This window comes from Poromitra crassiceps (assembly GCF_964638095.1).
Source record: "Poromitra crassiceps genome assembly, chromosome: 8".
NCBI lineage: Eukaryota > Metazoa > Chordata > Actinopteri > Beryciformes > Melamphaidae > Poromitra > Poromitra crassiceps.
Window position 1 is genome coordinate 44,775,165 of NC_139629.1, and position 16,421 is coordinate 44,791,585.

The following is a 16,421-nucleotide window of genomic DNA, read 5'->3' on the forward strand; positions in this document are numbered from 1 at the left end:
ACATCAGCACATAAAGGAATCACCAAACTTGTTTTTACTGAATAGCCGTTTTACTTCTCAGCCCTGATTGCCTACTCTGTGATGCTTTTAATCTCTCTCAATGCTCTCAACACAACACATTTACTTGGTGAAATGACTAAAAACAAACAGTTGCAAATCAAAGTTTATAGCCTACCACATGGGTCAAGAAATGTGGCGAAAACACAGCTCAGTGTTCAGGGCTCAGTGGCTTGAAAGCGGCCATGTTTGGAGAGAAGCCGTGCGCTGCTCGCGCTGTTAGAAAAAAAATCATGCACAAGGCGAGCGCCCGACGGAGCTAGCGAATAACCACGCCCAACAAATTTACGTCATTTGACGCGCCCGGCCCGCGCTCCACCCACGCGCCCTTCACGGCAGGGTGAGCATAATTCAAGCTTAAGAGTGGAGGAGGTTGGATAGGTACTGGGGGGCAAAGTGCAGGGAGGGATTTGTACGTGAGGAGCAGGATTTTGTAAGTGATGCGGGACTTGACCGGAACCAGTGGAGGGTCAATGGATGAGGGTGGGGGTGATGTGCTGCCAGGGCTTGGTGCAGGTAAGAACCCTGGCAGCTGAGTTCTGCACATATTGGAGCCTGTCCAGGGCTTTGCTGGGTACCCCGAACAGGACTCCATTGCAGTAATCCAGATGGGAGGTGATGAAGGCGAGCGTGAGGGTCTCAGCTACAGAGTCTGAAAGTAATGGCCGAGGTCTGGAGCTGTTTTTGAGGTGGTAGAAGGTGGATTTGGTGATAGCTTTTATGTGTGAGTGAAAGGAGAGGGTGGAGTCAAGGATGACACCCAAGTTGCGGACTCAATAGTTGTCAGGAGCATTTGTAAATTGCGGATTGCGAATTGAGAGACTAGTGCTTGAGAGTTTGTGGGTGACAGACTGCTTTATGTGTAACCAAAATAAGGTGTGTGTGTGCGGCGCGCGCGTGTGCTCGTAGGCGCCTGAGCTTGCGTGTGAGAGTGATGATTACCCCTAGATGATGATCATGTCATTGCTAATCAGTGCTGTCAGAGGTCCATCATGCCCAATATAGATAACACCTGGCCATATGGCCCATATGATCGGCATGGACACAGAGAGGCATCATGGACACAGAGAGGGCATTCAGGTGCCGTGCTCCAGCAGGCATCAGCAGTGCTGACAGGTTGAGGACTGGTTAATGTCTGATGCAGAGTCTGCATTGCAGAGTCATCAGTAAACAGCCTGGTCATTTTCACGTATTACCTAGTCTCTCCCCAGACTTGAACATTACGCTGAATCGTTGCGCTCCGCATACTGCATAAGTGAGTCTGTGCCAGTTCACAGCCACTGCTGGTTTTTGAAGGCGGGTTGAAATTGAATGAGTGACAGGTCGTAGGTAGCACCGACGAGAGAGCGAAATTCTGTTTCAACTGCTGCTACAAATGATCACGTGCTGTTTCCACCCGGTTTAATGGCTGAAACCACAAGTCAAACTTCTTATCTTTCTAGAGACATCTTGTTTGAATCATTCACTATAGCTGTTTCCTTCCCAGAGTCTGGGAAATGACGTTATTTCTGGTGAAAAAGCTGCGAGCTGAAATCCCCAAATCCTAGCTGATTTGCCCAGCTAGCTGAGCTGATCCCCATTAACAAATTTAAAATATAATGAAGGTTTCGAGGCAGATTCAATCAGAGGTTGTGGGTGCTTCTGTAGCTAGGCCCGTCTTCTCCAGAGCTTCTAACAGTGAGTAAACAGATAGGGTTGAGTGTCTTCTCCAGAGCTTCTAACAGTGAGTAAACAGATAGGGTTCAGTGTCTTCTCCAGAGCTTCTAACAGTGAGTGAGCAGATAGGGTTCAGTGTCTTCTCCAGAGCTTCTAACAGTGAGTAAACAGATAGGGTTGAGTGTCTTCTCCAGAGCTTCTAACAGTGAGTAAACAGATAGGGTTCAGTGTCTTCTCCAGAGCTTCTAACAGTGAGTGAGCAGATAGGGTTCAGTGTCTTCTCCAGAGCTTCTAACAGTGAGTAAACAGATAGGGTTCAGTGTCTTCTCCAGAGCTTCTAACAGTGAGTGAGCAGATAGGGTTCAGTGTCTTCTCCAGAGCTTCTAACAGTGAGTAAACGGATAGGGTTCAGTGTCTTCTCCAGAGCTTCTAACAGTGAGTGAGCAGCTAGGGTTCAGTGTCTTCTCCAGAGCTTCTAACAGTGAGTAAACAGATAGGGTTCAGTGTCTTCTCCAGAGCTTCTAACAGTAAGTGAGCAGCTAGGGTTCAGTGTCTTCTCCAGAGCTTCTAACAGTGAGTAAACGGATAGGGTTCAGTGTCTTCTCCAGAGCTTCTAACAGTGAGTGAGCAGATAGGGTTCAGTGTCTTCTCCAGAGCTTCTAACAGTGAGTGAGCAGATAGGGTTCAGTGTCTTCTCCAGAGCTTCTAACAGTGAGTGAGCAGCTAGGGTTCAGTGTCTTCTCCAGAGCTTCTAACAGTGAGTAAACGGATAGGGTTCAGTGTCTTCTCCAGAGCTTCTAACAGTGAGTGAGCAGCTAGGGTTCAGTGTCTTCTCCAGAGCTTCTAACAGTGAGTAAACAGATAGGGTTCAGTGTCTTCTCCAGAGCTTCTAACAGTGAGTGGGCAGATAGGGTTCAGTGTCTTCTCCAGAGCTTCTAACAGTGAGTAAACGGATAGGGTTCAGTGTCTTCTCCAGAGCTTCTAACAGTGAGTGAGCAGATAGGGTTCAGTGTCTTCTCCAGAGCTTCTAACAGTGAGTAAACAGATAGGGTTCAGTGTGTTCTCCAGAGCTTCTAACAGTAAGTGAGCAGCTAGGGTTCAGTGTCTTCTCCAGAGCTTCTAACAGTGAGTAAACAGATAGGGTTCAGTGTCTTCTCCAGAGCTTCTAACAGTGAGTAAACAGATGGGGTTCAGTGTCTTCTCCAGAGCTTCTAACAGTGAGTGAGCAGATAGGGTTCAGTGTCTTCTCCAGAGCTTCTAACAGTGAGTAAACAGATAGGGTTCAGTGTCTTCTCCAGAGCTTCTAACAGTGAGTGAGCAGATAGGGTTCAGTGTCTTCTCCAGAGCTTCTAACAGTGAGTGAGCAGCTAGGGTTCAGTGTCTTCTCCAGAGCTTCTAACAGTGAGTGAGCAGATAGGGTTCACTGTCTTCTCCAGAGCTTCTAACAGTGAGTGAGCAGATAGGGTTCAGTGTCTTCTCCAGAGCTTCTAACAGTGAGTGAGCAGCTAGGGTTCAGTGTCTTCTCCAGAGCTTCTAACAGTGAGTGAGCAGATAGGGTTCACTGTCTTCTCCAGAGCTTCTAACAGTGAGTGAGCAGCTAGGGTTCAGTGTCTTCTCCAGAGCTTCTAACAGTGGGCAGATAGGGTTCAGTGTCTTCTCCAGAGCTTCCAACAGTGAGTAAACAGATAGGGTTCAGTGTCTTCTCCAGAGCTTCTAACAGTGGGCAGATAGGGTTCAGTGTCTTCTCCAGAGCTTCTAACAGTGGGCAGATAGGGTTCAGTGTCTTCTCCAGAGCTTCTAACAGTGAGTAAACAGATAGGGTTCAGTGTCTTCTCCAGAGCTTCTAACAGTGAGTGAGCAGCTAGGGTTCAGTGTCTTCTCCAGAGCTTCTAACAGTGAGTAAACGGATAGGGTTCAGTGTGTTCTCCAGAGCTTCTAACAGTGAGTGAGCAGCTAGGGTTCAGTGTGTTCTCCAGAGCTTCTAACAGTGAGTGAGCAGATAGGGTTCAGTGTCTTCTCCAGAGCTTCTAACAGTGAGTGAGCAGTGTCTTGGTCAAGGACACTTCACTAGCAAGGCTGCTGATGGGACGCCTCTCCACAGACACGCTGCTGTAACCACAAAGTGAAGACAGGACGGAAAAGCAGATCCGACTGAGTAGCATTAAATAAGCAAGGCTATTGGCACTGGATATTGCTATTGATTTTCAGTTCAGCAATATTGATAGCAACACCTGTCACAGTTATCAAAGAATCAAAATGCAAACTACATAGATAACTGTTGAGCATGTGATGGATGTTCTCTGCGTGCTGGCGTGTACTTCAGTTATCAACAGTGGTCACTGAGCGCTGCCATAAAGTAACGGAGATAGAAATGTAATTAATTGATTGCACGGCCTTCCAGCCGCCATGTTTGTTAAACTGCTTTCACTCTGTTGACCTGAGGAGGAACCAGGAGCTTGTCCAGGCGTGAACCTCGGGCTGCGCACCACCTCCCAATACTGTGGGCTCGCACCCCAGACAGCTGCACTGCTGCTGAAAATTTAATGAGCCCCAGGGACACGCTATAGCTCCCTGATAGCCGCGCTCCATTCACCCCTCTCCACCTCCCCGCCCTCCGCCGCTGTTTACCGCCATCTCCACGGCGACACACAGTAGCACCAACCGGCGATAAGATAATGAGGAAAACAAATACGTTTGAATAGAGAGGCTGCTTTGTCGCCGCCGGCCGGCTTTGTTTAGGATAGAACTTTGTGCCGGGGGGAGATAGCTTTCTTGTTTCAGGGTTTATTACAAGCTGTAAATGTTGTCTTGCTAAGTTTTAAGAGGTAATTGGAGGGTTTTTTGGAGATTGTTCTACTTTAGACATCACAAGGATAGCATGGTGACAGGTGGCCTAATAGCAGTACAAACATTATGAGTGATGAGGGGTAACGGTTCATACGCTACTGAGGAAAAAACTTTAGACAAGCTAGAATGACAGCCCACAGGTTTCCTTCCATGTTTTAACAGCCTTTAGGCAGTGTTGTAGTCAAGTCACTATATATCTCGAGTCCAAGTCGAGTCTAGAGTCCCCAGTTTTTGAGTCCCAAGTCACCGAAGAAGAGCCACTCCCCAAGTCACTAAAGAGTCTAGGTCAAGTCCCAATTCCCTGAGTCCGAGTCCAGAGTTAGCCTACTGAACATGAGCGGGAATCCGCATGTAGTGGAACACGCGTGCCTGCCCTTGCACAAAATTTAATAATGTCACAGTATCAATATAGCAATCAATATCTTCTGTATCAATATAATATCTTATGCATCATCAATATAATATCTTATGTATCAATATAGCGATCAATATCTTATCTATCAATATAATATCTTATGTATCAATATAGCGATCAATATCTTATGACAAATTATTATTATTATGATCAATATCTTATGCCAAATTATTATTATTATGATCAATATCTTATGCCAAATTATTATGGCTGCCTATTACAAAAAACAAGAAAAAAAAGAGGGGGGGAAACAGTTAACAAGTCATCTCCAAACGAATGCATGAATGCGGGAGTCCAAGTCCGAGTCATCAGTGCTCAAATCCAAGTGGAGTCACGCATCCTGAAAATGTGCCCAGGACTCGGGCTCAAGTCGCACTCGGCTCGACTGCAACACTGTCCTTAGGACACTGAAAGACTTCCTCACACTTGACACTGGGATTTGATCAATCAAGACACAGATAGTCAATATTTTGCCATTTTCATGTAAAAAGATATTACCCGAATTTCGTGCCTCATAACTGTATCCTTGACAAAACCATACTGAATGAAATTATTTTAGTTGTAGCAGCTCCTTAAGCCAGAGTGACCAACCACATGCATTCAATAATAGGGGAAACTCTAACTCCAACCCTTTTAAATGAATAAATAACTTACAAAAAAACATAGCTGCTGAACAACTATCCCTCACAAAATGAAATGCACAAAGACAATCGAATTTAATTGCCTCTTTTACAGACTGTTATGTAACCATAACTGGCCGCTATCTGCTCTTTATTGGGCTTACCTTACTTGCAACATCCACAGACAGCATTGCACTCAACATTGATTTATCATATAATTATTATATTCCTATCAAAGGTGTTTACAAATGCTACACAGTGTCTTTGAGAGAAGGCCTGCTAATGGCTTACCCTGCATGCAGACAGGTTTACTACGCTCTGTGAAGTGATGCCAGGAGCAGCGACGAGTGCGTCACCATAAACATGTCACAGTGTCCTACTGTCTGCAATGTGTTGCTCTTTAGGGCTGGCATTGTTTTGTCGTGGTACAATTTGGACGGTCACAGATGTTGGATTTGCTCGCAGATAGCGATTGTCGGATTTACGAGTCACTTCTGAATCAGTGTTTTGTTCAACCCGTCCATCCCAGTGAAGCTAAACCAATAGGCTAACGCGCTGTGTCGCCGCCGATAGCCTTGCCACACAAAAGGCTGAATGAATGAGAGAGAGAGAGGGGGGGGGGGGGTAGAGAGAGAGAGAGAGAGAGAGAGAGGGGGGGGGGTAGAGAGAGAGAGAGATGGGGGGGGGGGCGTAGAGAGAGAGAGAGGGGGGGGGGGGGGGTAGAGAGAGAGAGAGAGGCAGATTATGCAATCAATTAGTGCAGATTAAGATTTTTGGCCTCAGCATAATTCCAGCATGAGGTTGAGAAGGGTACAATTGGAATATTTTACAACAGGGGCACACACACACACACACACACACACACACACACACACACCTGCTAACATTAGGCTGTGAAAAAGAGGACCCCTTTGTAAAGGTTTTTTTCCCCCTCGCCAAAATGTAGCCTAACTGTTATTTAGCGATCTTCCTGACAAACTAGCATGACATGGTTGGTGCAAATCGATTCATTAGGTCTCCTAGTTTCATAGGATACCAGAAACTTCACTCTGGCTTTAAAACTGAGCCTGCTGCAGTCTCTGAAAGAAAATGTTCCCAATTTTGATATTTTAGTGCAACATTTCCGAAAATCTGCCCAATCCGGCTACTCCTCAGGGTTAATGTGTATTATGTAAAAACAGTTGAATTGAAAAAAACTGTTGAATTGAAAAAAAATGAAAAAAAACGGTTGATTTTCTTTCTTTTTTTTCTTTCTTTTTTTCAATTTTCTGGCGGACCACCAGGTGGAGCCCCGCAGACCACGACCACAGTTTGGGAACCAATGTTCTAGAAAGTGAGACGTTCAAACCGTATTGTTGGACAAACGTCTTACAGGTTGGACTATAGCTGCGCAGGGAAATCGCCGGTTTTAGGATTAGCCTATGAGCCTTGGAATTTCCCCACCTCTTCTTTAGCACACTCAGCACTAAAGGAGAAACCCACTCAAATGGTCTTCACATGCTCTAGGATAGTACGGTTTGTAATGTAATAGGAAATGCTTACATAATGTACCCTCAAAAAGGAGATAAGTCCTCCCAGAGGTTTATCTTGCATACAAGCTTCTGATGCTGATAGAAAATTAGACAACGGTGATAAAGATGCCCAGAATATGAAGTCAGTCTGCTGTTTATTATAATGTAGCAGCTCAGAAAGGAGTCTTTTTTCTGTTGTTTGCAGCTTTGGGAGAGTTGTTCAAGCTCACGAACGTGGACTGAGCTAGCGCAGCAGCAAGAGGTCTAGGCCTACAGTATATGCATTTGTAAGTTGGGTGGTGTTTTGCTTTAAGCTGGAAGAGTATGAGAGGAAGGGGCAATAACAGTGGGTACTTTATTTCCTTCAGGTCTAATCTTCTTACTAACGTCTTGGTACAAGTTGGGGTAAAACCTGCTCAGTTCTGCCTCACAAGAGGAGTGAACTCATAAATTGCAACGTAACACATGCTGATGGTTGCTTTTATGCAAAGTGCTTGTATGTGCCTTGCTGTTGATGATTTACATGACATTATATTAGGGCTGGGCGATATGGTTGAAATCAATGTCATGATAATCATTATGTATTTTTCTCTATCAGAATACATCATAATATGGTTCATGTATGCAAATTCACGTACTGTATACTGTATTCTTGACATCATCATGATATGATTCCACTGAAAGACGATCAACAATTTATTATCGCCCAGCCCTACATTATATTACATTACATAATTTAATAGACGCTTTTGTCCAAAGTGACTTACAGTAAGTGCATTTTGTCAACAGTATTCAATCCAACTGCATATCTCATAATCGTCATCAGCTAAACCTTTCATAGGAATGGGAATTTTAACTTAAACTGAAAGATTGCATTTTCCTCTATGGGACACTTCTGCAGTGGTTGGGTCTTTGAAAAGCTTTCAAAACCCACTGGATCTGTTTTCCCTTAGTTCCTGAAAAGCATATGTGCTGCTGGCGATGATGACGATGACCATGTCTCAGCTGGAAACATCCCTCTAACCCTGGCAGCCCTCGACACAGACAATGAGGATCACATCAAATGTCTTGTTGTTCTTCATGTATCTTCTGAGATCTCTAGACTTTGGAGAAAACTGTTGCGCCTTTGTTTGTCCCTTGTTCTGGTTTGGCTGCAGGTGCGGTGGTCCAGAGAATATGAAGGAAAGCTGACAGAATAGACTCGCTCACTGCATAGTAATTTAAGGAAGACTCCTTAGACTGAGACTTGCGAAAATATAATTTTCTTTTATTTGCCCATAAAGTGCTCGGTGCTCATAGTGAAAATAAAAAAGCAAATGTTTCGGTCCTAGGACCTTCGTCAGTGCTTGGTACCAAGCACTGACGAAGGTCCTAGGTCTCAGTCTAAGGAGTCTTCCTTAAATTACTATGCAGTGAGCGAGTCTATTCTGTCAGCTTTCTTCTGAGATCTCCCCTGTTTTGTATGGACACTGCCTGGTTGATCTCATTCTGTTTTGTATTAGTCTTGCTGGCCAGCCTCCCCTCCCTACAGTGAGAGGAGTCTGGCGCCGCAGGTCTCCATAACTGGGATAAATCCTCCCCTGCTCCCCTGCTCTACTCTGCTCTCCCATTGGAGCGACTGTTTCAGTCGCTGCCGGATGTCCGCTCCCAGGTTATTACAAGCTCTGTCATTGGCTCCGACCATGTCAATCAGAGCGGCTTCCGCTCCCTCCTCCCTGTGTGTCGCTGTAAATAGTGCCCTGCCGTCGCAGTGAAGACAACAACGCTAACTAGCTAGCAAGCTAACGGCAGAAACCTACACGCTAGCTCGTTGCTACACGCTGAAAACGGCAAGTTGGATTGTTTGAAACTATTTTCCAAGGACACTGCCGCTAAGCGCCGCCCATCGCAATCCCACTATGGAGACCTGCGGCGCCAGACTCCTCTCACGGTAGGGAGGGGAGGCTGGCCAGCGAGACTAGTTTTGTATGGACACTGCCTGGTTGATCTCATTCTAAACTGTATCTAGCCTCAATCGGAAGATATAAAGGCCAAAGAGAAAATGAGAAATAGTATATTGCCATAGTGGATTCTACAAAAACACACTTATGTCAGACTGTTGAGGATGATTCTTGTGGTTGGTGCAAAGCATAAAACTGTGTCTCACGACCACGCCACTCTTCATTATTGAGACAGAAAAGCAACCAAGGAGGCAATAAGCCTGAAGTTATCATGCGAGGAGACCATTAGTGCGACATCAATTACTTTGCTCGTAATGAAGATAACCTTAGCCTTTGTCTGTGGCGATGGTGGAGGGGAGGGGGACAGTGTGTACAGACAATTACTGAGGTAAATTACTCATCGGAGCTGAACTGGAAATATATCAAATGTCTTAATACTTTGTTACTCGAAGGGGGAAAAGAACACACGGTCCAAAGTGAGTGACGAGGTATCGGCCGTCGTGGCACTTTGTCTTTGTGTCGTCACACAAGGCTAACCTCTTTCATAGGCCCTTTGAAAGCTACACCTATACTTTAAAAGCACTTCTTTAGCAGTGTTCAAGCCTGTGTAACTCTGACAACAACAGTGGTGCTTGAAGAATGGTATCAGTTTGACCATGGAAACCCTCGACTTGGTCATTCCCGCTGTCTTATGTGGTTTGTATGAATGATAATAAATGTGAGGTTCTCCCATGGTTCTGCCATGTACAGACCCCAATGTGCAGGTGAACTCCGGGCCCACTTTGGTTACAACACTCATGAATAATTAACCCATCTGCCAACTTCCTGATGACAGAACCGCAAATGACTTCCCCCTTCTTATTCTTCTTATTTTGAAATATTTAAGAAGTGCTTAATTTTAGATGGGTCCTTTCCCTCAGTCACTCGCCCAAACATTACTCGGCACATTTTTGTAACCCTTTTCCCCCCAAAAGACACGGAGCTGTTCATGCCTCAACCACATGTCTCATTCAACTTAAGTCTGTGTCAGCATTATCTGCAAAATACATGTTATTTCAAAGCTGTGCGTCTCCTTTCTGACAGCAAGCCAACGCAACCACTGGCTGTCCAGGATGCAACACTTCACCAGAAATAAACAGAGCTGCTGCTTAAAGTGTTGGATTTGGACCAGAACGTAACCTCATCCACACGTAGAGTTACTGCGGGGTCTTTAGTCTGTGCAGTTTTTGACCTCCACCTGCAACCTTTTCAGGGAAAAGCTGGCAGGGTCGTCTTGGTGTCTGCAGGATCCGCCCCCTTCCGCTCAGCCCTACCCTTCATCATCTTCATCACCTTCCCTCTGCTGATCTTCCTCTTGACCCTACTCACTCTCTGTCGGGCCATTTGACGACACTGTGTTAAGCGCAAAGCAAGGCGGGCCCCGGGCAAGGCCACTGGAGTGCTGCTAATCCTCTTACTTAGGAGACACCTTTGCTTCTTTGTCCGTGTCCAAATAAAGCATGGCCTTATGGGCTTTAGAGTCCCTGACCTCCCGGCTGCCGCTGTGACTCGGACAAGAGGGTGAACCGTCACTGGATGAGCTTCCCCAGGGCAGACGGGGGTAAGGACCTTTAGATATGAGGGCTTGATTTGGCTGTTCTTACTGTCTGCACTCAAAATAGCTCTGTTGTGTATGTTGAGTTCAACAGCGGCACATGTTTCTTGTCACACTTTCCCGCTGCTACCATGTAAGCCTTTAATATAAACCAGACATTAGCCAGTCGGTGTAGACCAAAGCCTTTAATATAAACCAGACATTAGCCAGTCTGTGTAGACCAAAGCCTTTAATATAAACCAGACATTAGCCAGTCGGTGTAGACCGAAGCCTTTAATATAAACCAGACATTAGCCAGTCTGTGTAGACCTGACCAAAGCCTTTAATATAAACCAGACATTAGCCAGTCTGTGTAGACCTGACCAAAGCCTTTAATATAAACCAGACATTAGCCATTCGGTGTAGACCTGACCAAAGCCTTTAATATAAACCAGACATTAGCCAGTCTGTGTAGAGCTGACCAAAGCCTTTAAGATAAACCAGACATTAGCCAGTCGGTGTAGACCAAAGCCTTAATATAAACCAGACATTAGCCAGTCTGTGTAGACCAAAGCCTTTCATATAAACCAGACATTAGCCAGTCTGTGTAGACCAAAGCCTTTAATATAAACCAGACATTAGCCAGTCGGTGTAGACCAAAGCCTTTCATATAAACCAGACATTAGCCAGTCTGTGTAGACCAAAGCCTTTAAGATAAACCAGACATTAGCCAGTCGGTGTAGACCAAAGCCTTAATATAAACCAGACATTAGCCAGTCTGTGTAGACCAAAGCCTTTCATATAAACCAGACATTAGCCAGTCTGTGTAGACCAAAGCCTTTAAGATAAACCAGACATTAGCCAGTCGGTGTAGACCAAAGCCTTAATATAAACCAGACATTAGCCAGTCTGTGTAGACCAAATCCTTTCATATAAACCAGACATTAGCCAGTCTGTGTAGACCAAAGCCTTTAATATAAACCAGACATTATCCAGTCTGTGTAGACCAAAGCCTTTAATATAAACCAGACATTAGCCAGTTGGTGTAGACCAAAGCCTTTAATATAAACCAGACATTAGCCAGTCTGTGTAGACCAAAGCCTTTAATATAAACCAGACATTAGCCAGTCTGTGTAGACCAAAGCCTTTCATATAAACCAGACATTAGCCAGTCGGTGTAGACCAAAGCCTTTCATATAAACCAGACATTAGCCAGTCGGTGTAGACCAAAGCTGATATGATGGAGGTGAGGATATATTATTCACCAGCTTCAGATGTGGCAGCTTGTAAAACCTGCAAGGAAACCTCCCTCACCAGTCATCATGCCTTAAGGTGCTGATATGATAACCAAATTAAAAGACCTTTGTTAGTATGGCTTTCAATGGGGAATTTCACTGTTCGATGGTTGACATGGTTAACAGCCTCGTAATTTGGAAATATTGGTACTGGCGTCAAACATTCGTATCAGTTGAACCCTAATTATAGGAGATGGATAATGGATACTGTACATTTTATCTGACCGTTTCCAGGCACAACAAAGAAGCGACATGGTGTTTTCTTTCTTTGGTATCAGTCGAACCCTAATTATGAATCGGAGATGGATAAATGATACTGTACGTTTCATCCGACTGTTTCCATGCTCAACAACAAAGAAACAAGATGGAGTTTTTGCTTTCAATTATTTAAATGCTGTGTTGTCATTTGCAATCCACGCAGATGTTGCATGTTGGTTGGGATCATCTCAATCATAAGCGACCACATGTCTTTATTTGTGGGTGTCTCAGATCTAACTAGTTTTATTATAAAAGGAGGATGGCTGCAAATAACTGAGCATTTCATTCTGATCCAAACTTCTACTGGCAAAAGTACAGAGTAAATTATGGATTGTCACACTGTTCATTTGCTGTACTTTTAAGTGGCTTGTATGTTAATTAAAACTCTCGTAACGGACAAGCCCGTCTTTTATTGTCACACGAACACCACAATACATGCATGCGGCCACAACACACTCATGCTGACGGTGGCCGGTGAAAAGTGTCCTCTGCATTTAACCCATCCAGGCATGTCCTTTCCTCCGGGGGGCAGGCCAGGAGCAGTGGTCGCTTTCTCGTACAGCGCCCGGGGACCAACTTCGGATGTTGTCGTCACTGGTCGGATGACGATGACGATCTGATCTTCTGCATGTTTTTAGCGGGGGCGTTATATACGGAGGAACCCCCTGGGGGGTACGGGGAGAACATGCAAACTCCACACAGAGAGAAAGGCCCTTACGACGAGATAACCCACCTGGGCAGTAGGCACTGAAGATATGGGGGGGAACACAACCACAGCGCTCACAGTGTCCCAGGCGAGAATCGAACTCAGGACCTTCTAACTGTGAGGCGACAGCGCTACCGACTGCGCCACCGTACCCCTAATTAAACACCTTATTAAAACCCCAATGCAACTCAATATTGTTGGGGTGTGTTTATGTCTTATTGTGGCTTGTCTGTTTTCTGATGTTTTTATGTCTTGCTTTTTTGTGCGTTTTACTATTTTCTGGTCTTGTGTTTTTACATCTTGTTTTTGTTCATGGTCTCATTTTAACTATCTTGTGAAGCTTTATGACTCTGCTCTGTGCAAGGTGCTAATTGCTTTATGACTTTGCTCTGTGCAAGGTGCTAATTGAACTTGATTTACATAAATTGCACACTGGAGTTTAACCAAGGTGCTTTGAACAGAAAGTTCGATACACCACTGGCCACCTGCTGCTATGCCACCAGTCCCAGGAGCTTCTTCATACAAACAAGGTCCTCATCTTCCTCTTCCTCACCTTCCTCTTTCTTTTCTCCACAGTGTTGTCAATTCCCAAACAAAGAATGGTGCCACACCCCTCTACCTGGCCTGCCAGGAGGGTCATCTGGAGCTCGTCCAATACCTGGTCAAGGAGTGCGGGGCGGATCCAAGCATCAGAGCCAATGACGGCATGACGCCGCTGCATGCCGCCGCCCAGATGGGCCACAACACTGTCATCGTCTGGCTGGTATGTGTGTTGGATAAAATTGAGTAAGGGCTCTGTCTGTCTGTCTGCCCCACTAATGGATGTCATCAGTGATGTCATAAATTGTGACATCATCAGTGATGTCAGAGGCATCCTCCTCCTGGTCGCTCGGGGTGCCTGTTCAGCGGCTGTTCCTCCGCACGCACACCCCCAAATCAATAATAATAATAACAATAATAATAATCATCATATAGATGTCTGATCTATTGGCTCTGAAGCAGCCATTTTGGATGTCATTGAAGTGATTGTCGACTAAGCATACTTTATATTGTAATTCTGTAACCCTGACAACGGCTATACAGTAGTTGTAGCTGAAACATGCGTTTTCATCCCTGATGTTTCAGAAGCTGACAGTCATTTCTCTCGACCATCAGGTGAGCTTCACAGAGATCAGCCTGGCGGACACAGACAGCGACGGGGCGACGGCCATGCACTTTGCCTCCAGCCGCGGCCACGCCAAGGTGCTCAGCTGGCTGCTGCTGCACGGCGGCGAGATCACCACCGACCACTGGGAGGGGACTCCGCTGCACGACGCTGCCGAGAACGGGGAACTGGAGGTGTGTGTGTGTTTGTCTTAACCCATTGATACCTGATGCACCATTTGTGTGTGTATCCCTTTAAGACCGCGAACCGCGGTCTTAAAGGAATACACACACAAATGAGGGATATACACGCAAATGCTGCATCAGGTATCAATGGGTTAATACTACAGTGTTGAGCGTTAAAACAGACTTCATTTCATCGTCACTCTTGAGACACAGATAGCCCAAGTTTCAGTTTAGAAGTGGAAAGAAACATGGTCAAGCAACCAGATGGAGAGGTTCCTCCCAAAGTGCTTAAAGTGAGGTGCAACGCTCTCTCACAGTGTCCAAACCTTCAGAGTTAATTACGTCAAAAACGTGATATTTTTGATCAATTTTGGGCCTTAAATCACCTAAAAATACAAGAAGGAAAGGGTTGTACAAATATACTAGGGCTCTTGGTGAAATCTTGAGTCTTGTTATCAGTTTGCAGTTTATCTGTAGATGTTAGTGTGTGACTGTATAAGCATGTTGCATTTTACATGTTATGTTGTGGATGGTGTTTGATCAGATGAGTTTTTAGCAGACCAGGGAGTTTGGGCAAAATAGGCTATTGTTCTTTATTATTGTTATAATTAGTTGTAGTAAAAGCACAAATGCATACTGATATATCCTAGAAATAGCATTGCTATTTATTAAGTCTTATAGGTTTAATTATAAGATATACCTTTTTACCTGCCACAGTAGGGTTAGCATTATGATTCTGGCTTCGCTGTCATATTTGGTTTCACATAGGACCATCTGTTTTGAATGAGCCACTGGCCGATGGTTTTGCCACAAACCTGCTGCTTTGACTAATGTTTAGTTGTATCCTGGTCTGGTCAGTCAACAATATCAACACAAGCTTGACGTAGTGAACCTAGAGAGAACGCCATTCACTCTATGATATTTGCATTGTAGCCTGGCAGCTAAAGGGAAGTGACCCTGACCCTGACATGCAGAGTACTGCTCCGGGTTTAGGGGATTCATTGAGGTGGTCGTTTTCAGAGGCTAACTGAAACATCCGTCACTATGGCAACACAAAGCTCGTTCAGTCTGCAAACTTCCCCCCCCCCCCCCCCCCCCCGATTTTTTATCCCATTTTTATCCCCCATTTGTGCTAATTTTAATTTATTTATCCTGGTTGCTACTCCACCCTCTGCCGAGAGCCGAAACTGGCTCCATGCTTCCTCCGAGACATGGGCAGAGACATGGGCAGTTAGCCAGCCGCTTCTTTTCACCTGACAGAGGAAGCTTCACCGGTAGGACATAGCACGTGGGAGGTTCACGCTATTCCAACCAGTTCCCCTCCCTCTGAACAGGCGCCCTTAACGACCAGAGGAGGAACCACATTAGCAAGCGGGATATTGCATGTTTTGGTGAAGGGGGTTCCTATATGAAGGAAACCCCCGGGAGGCACGGGGAGAACATGCAAACTCCACACAGAAAGGCCCTTTTGACGACCCCACCCGGGCGGTGGGCACTCGAGGACATGCGGACGGGCACGCATTCCTTCAGCGCTCACAGCGTCCCAGGTGGGAATCGAACCCAGGACCTTTGAGCTGTGAGGCGACAGCGCTTACCACTGCACCACCGTACCCCCCTGCAAACTCTTTTCAAGTTCCTTTGATTGCCAAACAGCCAGGCTTCGTGTCAGAACAGACAATGATTTTCTCTGTCATTTACAAACTAACCAAGTGAGTCACAACAAACTTATGTTTCACACCCGCACTTGCCAATGTGGCTGTTTGATGGACTTTTGGCAGGTGTGTCTGTTTTGCTGTTGGGGAAGATATTTAGTTTCCTGTCCTCAGTGATAATTAATGATCTATACGAGAGATTGTTTCCTGTGTCAACGCTGCCTTGATAAGACTCGTCTGATAATAGCAAATGAGATGGAGGCACACGTCGGTGGTGGTGCATTCCCAGCCGTAGTAGAAGAGGCTCAAATCACTCGAATCACATACAAGCACGGACAAAAGCACACCCTGCTGATCTGAGGTCTGTCAAATGTTTTGATCATTGTTTTCATTATTTCTATCCCTGTTTATGTGCTTCCACATTTGAGCAACTTCCACTAATCTACATTTTATTTTAAATGACCAAGCACTGAGGTCGTTCAAATTGGGCAAAAAAAAAATCAGTAGGGCAATTTCCACCAGCGATGAATTCAGTCAATTTTTCTAATCACCCTTCAGGTCA

General features: G+C 45.3%; 1 protein-coding gene across 1 annotated transcript in view; it reads left to right on the top strand.

Annotated features, from left to right (window-relative positions):
* espn (espin) overlaps positions 1 to 16,421 on the top strand; it is a gene marked incomplete at both ends in the record, with an annotated part of 55,502 nt that overhangs the window by 9,850 nt on the left and 29,231 nt on the right. The window contains 2 exons of the mRNA XM_083641255.1: positions 13,455 to 13,641; positions 14,034 to 14,216. Of these exons, the coding sequence (XP_083497381.1) occupies positions 13,455 to 13,641; positions 14,034 to 14,216 (370 nt within the window). The remainder of the gene's footprint in view (positions 1 to 13,454; positions 13,642 to 14,033; positions 14,217 to 16,421) is intronic.